The sequence below is a fragment of the Heterocephalus glaber genome, unplaced genomic scaffold (assembly GCF_053883595.1).
Source record: "Heterocephalus glaber isolate CG9 unplaced genomic scaffold, H.glaber_assembly_v1.0 deba00001195, whole genome shotgun sequence".
NCBI classification, from domain to species: Eukaryota; Metazoa; Chordata; class Mammalia; order Rodentia; family Bathyergidae; genus Heterocephalus; species Heterocephalus glaber.
Genome location: NW_028258212.1, coordinates 1019151 through 1030207, shown reverse-complemented (window position 1 = coordinate 1030207; position 11057 = coordinate 1019151). Strand labels below are relative to the sequence as shown.

The window sequence follows — 11057 nt, the reverse complement described above, 5'->3', positions numbered from 1 at the left end:
CTCTTGTGGACAAAGCATGGAAATTCTTATGGCAGAGGGAAGCCTTTTGAGCCTGAGAGACCCAGTAAAACCTTCAGTCAAAATGAAAACCTGTTTTTCTTTTTTTGGTACCAGGGATTGAAGTCGGGACCTTGCACTTGCGAGGCAGGTGGTGGAATCACTGAGCTAAATCCCCGGCCCCTGAAGACCTGTTTTTGCACCAGGATATGGGAACTTGGAGGCAGTGTTTGGAGTACAGTGAGCATGGGAAAGCAGTCTTATTCACCCCAAGGAGAGTTCATGGGAGAAGCCCACACGCCTTGTCCATCAGAGAGCTGACACTGAGGGGAATTGCTGTGAGTTTAATGACTGGGAAGTCTGCTGGAGAGAAGCCGACTCTAGATAAATGTTGTTCGGCCTGGAGAAAATAGGGGCCGAGAGTGGAGGGCGGCAAAGAGACAGAAGCAGGACACAGGGGGTCCTGAAGACCAGCAGGACGTTTATTCTCGGGTCCTACATCTCTTCTATAGTACTTACAGCGGTTATTTAAGGCGAATGCATAAACAGCAGGTGTTGTTTAATGTTTTCTTCTCTATGAATGCACTCTAATCTCTACAGAAACGGCTGAGACACTTCTCAGGATGTTCCCATCCTTGAACCATTCCTTCAAGGGAACCAAGGCAAGACAAACAGGATTGCAGCTATGGGAAGTATGACAGGGGGCGTGATCTCTTCTTGGAGCCGAGTCAGCAGCACAAGCAAACTATCTGGGGAATGACCTCTCATCCCCTTCGGCCACAGCCTGCCGGGCCTGCAAGATGAGTAAGCTTGAATGCGTGACTTTACCAGGAGGCTCTTCCCTTAACTCCATGTCATTTCCCCCTTTTTTATTTTGCAGTTTATTTTGCAAGCTGGTGATCATAGCCATGGCCCATTGTTTAGACTTTCTGTGCCGTTCACTTTTTTTACATATAAAATATAAAATGAGGACAATTATAAGTACTAGAACAAAAGGGATCAAACTTGTACTAGCGCTATGAAAAAGACTCTGTATTAACACCTTAGGGTCCATACCTTCCAAACGATGATTAATATACTCAGCTAATTCTTTTAACCCACAGGAGACATCGTAGGGAGAGGAAAGCATGAAAGATCTCTTGTTCTAAAGCTTGTACTTCTAAGGTAATATTATTATGCATATTTTGTAAATGATATTTAACACTTGTCCAATTATACACCGTCACATTAAACCAATGAGAGGTAACACAAAATTGAGAGGTAGTCTAATCACATTTTAACATTACTTGTTGTTGTAGAAGTAACATTTGGTCTCCTAACCATTGTACAGAGTTCTCAAGGGTAGTTATTTGTGTTTGTAAGTCCTTATTAATTTTCAACTGTTGAGTCCAAAGTTCGTGTGAATTTTTACGCCACTGTTCGACGTAATGCTTTGTTTGTATAGATTCCTCCAAGGCTATTCCAGCTACAGTAGCAGTGGTGGCCACAGCAATAAGGCCAAGAATTGTGAGGATAAGTACAGCGAGAGAGCGCTTCGAGCGTTTCAGCATGTTCTTCCGCAAAATCATCATTAAGCCTTCTGCAGGGGAAGACTGCCACGGTCTTTGGAGGTCAACAGGAAGCCAGGCATGCGATCGGGCCTTAAGAGTCAGTAGACTATGATTTTGGGGATCCAAGAGAGTATGACTTAAACAGGTAAAAAGAGAACAATTAGTACAACTTACTGTCCTTGCATCCCAGTCGAATGAAATGTTTCCTAAGGCAAAGACAATAGGGAAGAGGAAGGCAGCCTCAAAGAGGTCTCTGATCAACCAATTTAAAGTCGTAAGAGGAGGAGGACTTACACTAGCCCCAGAAGAGTTACCATGCCAAATCTGGCTCACACCAGTAAGTGCAGCCCCTCTCCATAAATGATGTTGAATGGGTCCAACAGTATCATTGTTATAAACAAGTTGAGGTTTAGGTGTAGAAAATCCGGCATCCCACCAATGCATAAGCTTATCAGCAGAATAGTTTTTTGTAAACATGTAATGATCAACGGAAAATTTTTGAGGAAGGAAAGGGTTACATCCTAAACCCTCCTCAGAACAATCACTGAGAAAACTTCTTCGAACTCCCCAATCCAGGATTTTATAAGGATTTTTGTCAGGGCCTTTACCATATAATTTAGGCCAGGCGGACCGGCACTGCTGCCATGGCCACATGGTAATTTCGAAGTTTTTTGTATCATTAAGATAAGGCTTACAAACGATTTCTGAACAATTTCGTAATGTCTGATAGGAAACGGTCTCACAGATAGGCAAGTCAGGAAAGGGGTGAACAACTTCGACTGGAGGAGAGCTTTCTACGGAAGAGACTACCAGTTGAGAAAGACGAGTACGTTCAGAAGGTCCCGGATGTCGAAAAGAGAGCCAAGATTGAGTCTGGATTCTGAGACACGGGGAATCTTCCCCTAGACATAGTGGTAAATTTTCAAATCCCAATCGGAAAGTATAAAGAGAGACCTCCTCTCTAGGAAGTTGAGGCTCACCCGAAGCCCAAGGCGAAGGGAACAAGGTATCATTTATAGTAACAGGAGGGAGTCGTTGAGTCCATTCAACAGGCGCCATCAAGGGAGGATGGGGAACGGAAGCCCGACAGTGATGAGAGGCCGAAAAAGCCAAGAACTAGTTTTCAGCGGTCAGAGGCTGCTTGGAAGTGCGGAGCACAAGAGTGGGCTTAGCAGTGAAGGCCTTCACCTGTCCCCACGTAAGGGGGCCATAGTACCATGACGGCGGCGGCGGCGGCGGCGGCGATGTTGCGAACGTCGCCCTCCTCCCAGCTGCAGAGCGGCCATAGCTTGTGTGGGGACCTCAGAAGGCGGAGGAGCAGGTTGCGGAGGCAGTGCCGTTCGGACAGGACCAGAAGGTCGCCCGTGCTCACGGCGAGGTGCCGTCCTGACTTCTTGCACCAACAGCACGGAGGGGGACCCAGGTCGTGTCACCATTTTCTGTAATTATACAAGCGTAACCTTGTCCCTTTACCATCAAAATGCCGGGACACCATTTTCCCGTTAGTGTGTCTTTATACCGTATGGGTTGCGGCCCAGCTGGCGGGGCTGGAAGAGAAAAGTGGTTTTCTGCTGCTGTTTGACTTCCATATGTATTTTTATAATTTATTGTGAAGAGAGCTAATTTTAAGGCAGGACGTGGTTGTTGGATGTGAAATTCATTTTGTATTAAGGAGGCATATATTTCCCCCTTTTTTATTTTATGTATTTGTAATTTGAGAGTGAAATGTGCTCTTTCAACAATAGCTTGTCCCTGTGGATTCTATGGAATACCAGTAATTAATTTTATTCCGCAGTTTTGAAGGAATGATTTAAATCTTGGGCTACTGTAAGCAGGACTATTGTCAGTTTTTATTTTGTTCGGAATTCCCATTACTGCAAAACATTCTATTAAGTGAGTAATAACATCAGTAACCTTTTCACCAGTTAATGCAGAGGCCCATAGAAAATGTGAAAAGGTATCAATACAGACATGTACAAAAGCAAAACGTCCAAACTCGGGGACATGTGTTACACCCATTTGTCACAGTTGATTAGGTAATAAACCTCTAGGATTGGCGCCTGTATGATTTTGTTTCAAATGTAAAGGTCTACAAATAGAACAAGTTCGAACTATATTTTGAGCCTGTTTTAGAGGTATCCGATACTGTGCATGCAAGCCTTGAGCATTAGTATGCCATTTTTTATGATCTTGTAAAGCTGTGATTCCTACCAGCAATTTGTCAGCCATATGGTTTCCTTTAACCAATGGTCCAGGCAAGTTAGAATGGGCTTGTATGTGAGTAATATAAAGAGGATGATTGCGTTGTTGTAAATTGATTTGAAGTTCCTGAAATAATGAAAGTAAAGGTTTTTTAACATTAGATATAAGAGCTGTCTCTATAACCTGAGTAACGTACATGGAGTAAGCTGAATTGGAGACAATATTAATAGGTCCTGGAAAGTCTCGAACAACCTGTACAATGGCCATGAGTTCATTTTGCTGAGCAGAACGGTATGGGGTTTGTATTATTTTATATTTTTGAGATGTCCAATAAGAGGTCTTTTGAGTTTTTGATGTGTCTACAAAGACAGTTAGGGCCCCTTTTAGAGGCTCAGTCTTAACAATTTGGGAAATAACTCAATTTGTCCTCTTAAGAAAGTCCCAAAATTTTCCAGGAGGTGTTTGGAATTTAATTTGACCAAAAAAATAAGTTAATGCAATTTGAATGTCTAAATCGTTATGAAAGGCATTATTAAGCTGTTGTAAAGTAATAGGAAAATATAGCACAGCAGGGTCGCGACCAGCAAGGTGCTGAATTCTGTGTCGTACCTTTCGTAAGATGAGGCCTAACAAAGTTATATAAGGAGTTAATGTTTTTGACATTTGATGTTTAAGATGGATCCATTCTAAGGGCCCTTGGTCTTGAAAGAAAATTGCAGTAGGCACCATTTGTGTATTTAGTATTAATACTTGCAAAGGTTGGGTCAAATCAATATAGGTAACAAAAAAGGATTTTATCTTTTGTTGGACTAAATCTAATTCCTGCTTAGCTTCTTGAGTTAAACATCTGGGACTTTGGAGATCAGAATCTCCCTGCAATGTGTGAAAAAGATGTGTCAGTTCATAAGTAGCAATTCCTAACACAGGTCTGACCCAATTCATGTCTCCTAGTAATTTTTGAAAGTCTTTTAAGGTTTTTAATGAATCCTGTCTAATTTGTGTTATTTGTGGTTTAATTTTTTGTTGTTCAAGAAGATAACCAGGTAAGAGTAAGGAAAAGTTTCTTGAATTTTATCTGGGGCTATACAGAGTCCATTTTTAGTCAGCAATGGAGTGATTGTTTGTTTTATTAATTTTAAAGTTTCTATTAATGGATGGGCTAGTAAAATATCATCCATGTAGTGACTAATATAAGCATCTGGAAAAGCAAGACGAAGTGGTTGAATAGCTTGAGCAACAACGGCCTGGGCATATAGTAGGGGAGTTCATCATCCCTTGGGGGAGAACTTTCCATTGGAAGCGTTCATTTGGAGAAATATTATTAATAGAAGGTAAGGAAAAGGCAAATTTTTCTCAATCATTTTTGGCTAAGGGGATTGTAAAAAAGCAATCTTTTAAGTCTATAATTAATATATGCCAATCTTTTGGAATCATCGTAGGAGAGGGCAAACCAGGCTGCGAAGGCCCCATAGGAATCATGATTTCATTAATTTTTCTTAAATCAGTAGGCAGTCGCCATTTTCCAGATTTTTTTTTATTACAAATATAGGAGAATTATAGGGAGAAGTAGATGGTTCAGTATGTCCTAAAGCCAGTTGTTCTTGAATCAAAGTTTTAGCAGCTTGCAATTTTTTTTGTGTTAGGGGCCACTGCTCAACCTACACATATGTATGAGGCGTCCACTGCAAAGGGAAAGTTGGTATTTCGGCAGTGGCCCCTACGAAAAATTTTCAAACTGAGGAATTATTATATGAGTTTGCCATTGCTGAAGAAGATCTTGGCCCCAAATGGTCAAGGGTAGAGGTAAAATATAAGGTTTTATTGTGGCAAATTGTCCTTCAGGGCCCTTACAGCGAAGTATTTCAGTACTTTGAGCTATTTTTTTAATGGGGCCGGTAGTTCCTACTCCAAAAAGATCACAGTCAACAGTGTAATATGGCCAATCCGAGGGCCATTCCTTTTGAGCAATAATAGTTATGTCTGAGCCAGAATTTAGGAGCCCTCTAAAGGGGCGATCATTTAAAACAAAAGTAACTTGAGGTCTCTCATTTTGTTTTAAGTGGGAGGTCCATCCTGCAAAAATTTGTTGATTAGTACTCCCGAAACCACCAATTCTATCTACATTTTTAGCATTTAATTGAAAATAAGGAAGTAAAAGCTGAGCTATGAAATCACCTTCCCTAATCTGATATGGGACAGGGGAACTGATAAGGACAAGAATTTCTCCTTTATAACGTTGATCAATAACACAGGGACTAACAATTAAGCCTTTAGCATTAAGACTGGACCGTCCTAAAATTAACCCAGAAGTTCCCGAGGGTAAAGGCCCGAAAATGCCCGTATTTACTCTACTTGGGGCTCCAGAGGCGGGAAGAAGTATGTCTACATTTGAGGGGAGGTCCAGGCCTGCGCTCCCCCTGGTGGCATGGTGTAAATTAAAAACGGAGCGGGGTTCTGGGAAGACGCCCGAGGTTGTGACTGTGGGGCTCGGACTGCCCCCAAACAGGAGTTTCCCCGACTGATTTATAGGCTGGCCGTTAATATCAGTCTTAGATTTACATTCCCTAGCCCAATGAGTTCCTCTTTTACATTTTGGACAGACGCCAGGGGGTTTTCGATTTCGTGGCTCGTCCGCCATCAAAGGCAGGGAAGGACAAAGGCGCGTAACGTGTCCAATCTGTCCGCAATTAAAACACTTTGTTGTGTCTTCTCACGAGCAAGTTCAGCCCACCACATAGAAAATTGTAAATATTCTGCAGGACACAACAAGGAACGGGCGAGTATAGCCCAGTCTGGAGGGGCCCGATTATCAAAATGACGAGCTAGACCAGAAAGAGCCTCGATCCCAAAAGGGGATTGGGGACCCTACAAAGATACGGCTTTTTTCATTTGCCCAATGTCATCAATAGGAAGACCTTCATATCTATTTTGAGCCCCAGGGGCTCTAATAATAGGAAAAGGAAAAAGAGGATCCTCATCCTCGGTATCTGAAAGCTCTTTTAAATTCAATCCAGACAAAAGAGAAACCAAATTCGGCCGGTTCGAAGGTAGGCGTTTTACTTTCGCTTTCCCCGAGGGTCATAGCTTACCTTGAGGAGTGTCTCTTCGCTATGGGAGGTAAAAGAATCCTCCACCACAGGGGCGGACGGGAGTGGGGAAGCAGTTTTGGTTTGTAAAACCTCAGCCTGTACTTGTTCAATCTTAGTTTTTTGTTCCTCAGGTAACTCATATTCCTAAATGGATTGTCGAGCCGTGTCTTCCCAAGTTTTAAGAGGAACCTTCTCATCCTGATAGGGAGTAAGGATGGCCTTTACAATGGCCCACAAAGCCCAGACATCTACAGGGATATTTTCACCTTGGCGATAGGCTCGCTCCACACTAACTCTATGCCGTACCTCCACATCAAAAGTACCTTCATCAGGAAACCAAGGATTATATTTCAGTACAACACTCAAACAATGATCTATACGTTCTTGAGACATTTTTATTCCTTGCTGTTTTAAAAGGCAGTGAATTAAAGTAGAAAAGGGAGTAGACTTACCTTGTCCCACGACCCTGTGATATGTACTAACCTCAATAGGCGAAGACACGGCCAACGTCCCCAGATTTTCAGGTATCGGGGTTCTCCACTCGCAGGGACCATTCTCCAGGTCCCTGTTCGGGCGCCAATTGTTGTTCGGCGTGGAGAAAATAGGGGCCGAGAGTGGAGGGCGGCAAAGAGACAGAAGCAGGACACAGGGGGTCCTGAAGACCAGCAGGACGTTTATTCTCGGGTCCTACATCTCTTCTATAGTACTTACAGCGGTTATTTAAGGCGAATGCATAAACAGCAGGTGTTGTTTAATGTTTTCTTCTCTATGAATGCACTCTAATCTCTACAGAAACGGGCCGAGACACTTCTCAGGATGTTCCCATCCTTGAACCATTCCTTCAAGGGAACCAAGGCAAGACAAACAGGATTGCAGCTATGGGAAGTATGACAGGGGGCGTGATCTCTTCTTGGAGCAGAGTCAGCAGCACAAGCAAACTATCTGGGGAATGACCTCTCATCTCCTTCGGCCACAGCCTGCCGGGCCTGCAAGATGAGTAAGCTTGAATGCGTGACTTTACCAAGAGGCTCTTCCCTTAACTCCGTGTCAGATAAACACCATGGAATTATCACTGAGCAGAAATGCTGTGAGTGCAGTGAGAGTAAGGTTTCAGCAGGCAGACATTTCCCTCTTGTAATGAGAAAACTCCCAGAGGAGAAACAGCCTTTGAATGAAATGGAGATGAGAAAGTATTTTCCAGGAGGCTAAATTACACTGTGCATCAAGAAATACGTATAGGAAAGAGACCATAAGGTCAGTAAGCATGTGAGTGAATTTTGCAGTAAGCCAAGCTTACTATGTATCAGAAAAGAGATACTGGAGGAGAACTCCAGGAATGTAGTGAATGTGGGAAAGCCTTCAGCCACAGACCTCCCTCATCCTGCATCAGAGGATGTGCAGAGGGGAGAAGCCCTGTGAATGCAGTGAGTGTGGGAAGACCTCTGGCTGTAGATCAGGCCTCCCAGTACACCAGTGGACACGTATCAGGGAGAAGCCCTGTGAGTATGATGCATGTGGGAATATGTTCTGTGAGAGGTCAAATCTCTGTGAGCGTCAGAGGACTCAGGGGAGAAACCCTTCGAGTGTAAAGTATCCGAAGGCCTTTGATGATAGGTCGACTCTCATTGCACTAGTGAGTGCACACTAGGGAGAAACCTTATGTGTGTAAGGAGCGCAGGAAAACCTCCCAGAAGCAGAGCAGATAACGCACACAAGGAAGAAGCCCTACAGGTGTAACCAGTGTGAGAAATCCTTCTCTGTGAAATCAAGACTCAGAGAACACCAGAGAACTCAGGGGAGAAGCCCTTTGACTGTTCTGAGTGTGAGAAAACTTCCTACCACAAGCCCTCCCGCACAAAGCGTCAGAGAACCCACACTCGTGAGAGGCCTTAGGAGTATAAGGGATGTGGGAAGTCCTCACCCACACTCCGGGGAAACTCTTGGTTTCCCATGAAACCTTCAGTAGACATCAATGAGGCCTCATAGACGAAACCCCCACTGGTTTCCTGGAGACTGAGAAACATTTCCCTTCAAATTGGATGACCTAGGGTGGGCATGGGCCACCTAATAAATATGAGAAACCTTTGCCCAGATGTGACATTTTCTTGAACAGCAAATAACTGATATGTTTTTTTAGAAAATTGATATAGAAAACTTATTAATATCTTTAAGATTTTATGTTAATAACAAAAATTTAAATTATCTTTTTTTTTTTTTTTTGGAACCACTGAGCTAAATCTCCAGCCCTAAAGTATCTTTTATGTTTTTGTGGTGTTTTGGTTTTTTTGGTACCGGGGATTGAACTCGGGACCTTGCGCTTGCAAGGCAGGCGCTGGAACCACTGAGCTAAATCCCTGGCCTGGGTATTTCTTAATCTATTCAAGTTGACACCACAGTTAACTATCCCAGCAGTATATGCACACTTTTTTCTACGCAATTTTATCTATAGTTCTGTGTAAGGTTCTCCGTCACCATTGAGAATAGATCCATCACCATAATGATTCTGAATGTTGCTCTTTTATAACCACACCTACCTCCATCTCTTTTAAACCTTCCTAACTTCTGGCAACTACACATCTCTTCAGCATTTCTAAAATCTTGTCACTTAAAAAATGTTACGTAAGTTGGGTGTGGTGGTGCATGCCTGTGATCCCAGCACTTGGGAGGCTGAGGCAGGAGGATCACTTCAAGTTCGAGGCCAGCCTATACTACACAGTATGTCCCTGTCTCAAAAAAAAAAAAAAATTACATGAGCCAGGCACGGTGGTGGCACATGACCTTGTGATCCCAATACAGCCCTCCACTCTGGGAGGCTGAGGAGGCAGGATTGCAAGTTCAAGCCTACCCTGGGCAACTTAGCAAGACCTTGTCTCCCAAAAGGCCTTGGGATGTAGCTTATTATAAAGTCCCTAGGCTCAATCCCCAGTACGCACCCCCAAATTATATTACTTTTCTGTTGCTATGACCAAATACCTGACATATACAGTTTAAAAGAGAAAAAGGTTTATTTTGGTTCATGGTTTCAAGAGGTTTTTGCCTGAGTCACCTGGCTCTATAAGGCAGAGACATCATGGCAGAAGAGTGTGTGGCAGAGAACACAGCTTACTTCATGGTGGCTGGGGAGCAGGGAGCAGAAGAGGAGCCAGAAAGAAAGGGATCAGGGACCAGATACAGTAGTCCTGAAGGCCTGTTGGGAGCAACGCTACATAATTCTAGGGATAAATCATTTGGTTAGCCTAGTTCTCTTGCCTACAGCCCAGCTACAGAATAACTCCAGTTTGGCCTCGGGTCACAACTGAGACTTCAGTGATCCAGTGATGCTGTGATTCTCCCGGACAAGAAACATCCTGGGAGAACAAACATCTGCTCAGTTCCTCATTGTTCTTGGACTGATTAACATCTTGTTTGCCGGAGATGTACTGAACTCTCTGCAAGCTTTCTGTTACACCTTGTTTATCCCAATGTGAACTATTGAACGCTCTGCAAGTCATCTGTTACATTTGTTTCTCCCGATGTACTGAATAAAAGGTGTGGTAAGCTGGGGGCTTTTGTCTTTGCTGCCCAGAGCAGCACTGATCAGACCCAAAGCTCAGCTTCTTCTCGGTCTCATTTTTCTACCTTTCCTGTAATTCGCCGTGTGCTGCCGTGGCTCGCAGGAGACCAGGACTCACTGCAGAGGTTCTGGTAACGTCCCCTTCCCCTGTCCCCTACAAAGGCCACATCTCATGACTCACAGACACCAGCACAAGTGTATCATACTAATCTAGGCATCTATCAACCAAGTGAGTTGGTAAGATTAACTGTCACATTATATGAATGAAGTCCTATGAGACGTAGGACATAATTATTTGGAGTTTCATTTAACCACATTTTTGAGTGAGTGAAAGGATAAAAAGTAAAATCAGAAAAGGCAATGGACACATGGGGCAGAGTTCAGAGGAAAACAGGGACAAGCTTATGGGAGTCCTTACCTGGTGAAATTGCACAGAATGCTCCACCTGCTTCCAGCATCAACTGTGACAACACACAGGAAGTGTTGTCTAGAGACTGCAAAGTGCCCTACAAGCAAGCACTGACATTGAGGATTCACAGGAGGAGGTCAGCATGGGCCTTGTTATTTTCAGAAACATTTGAGGCACATCAAGCATTCATAGGGAGTTGTGGGAATACACTTCCAAATTCCCAGGGACCAGCCTGAGGGCAGCCTTGTAAACAGGCC

The 11057-nt window shown here is 43.5% G+C and overlaps 1 protein-coding gene across 1 annotated transcript; it reads right to left on the bottom strand.

The window, feature by feature from the left end:
- Positions 1-458: 458 nt before the first annotated feature.
- LOC147828232 (endogenous retrovirus group K member 18 Env polyprotein-like) lies at positions 459-2606 on the bottom strand. The gene is given in 1 exon segment (XM_087210733.1): positions 459-2606. A coding segment is annotated over 1 exon segment (1530 nt). The 3' UTR covers positions 459-1076.
- Between the last annotated feature and the right edge of the window lie 8451 nt (positions 2607-11057).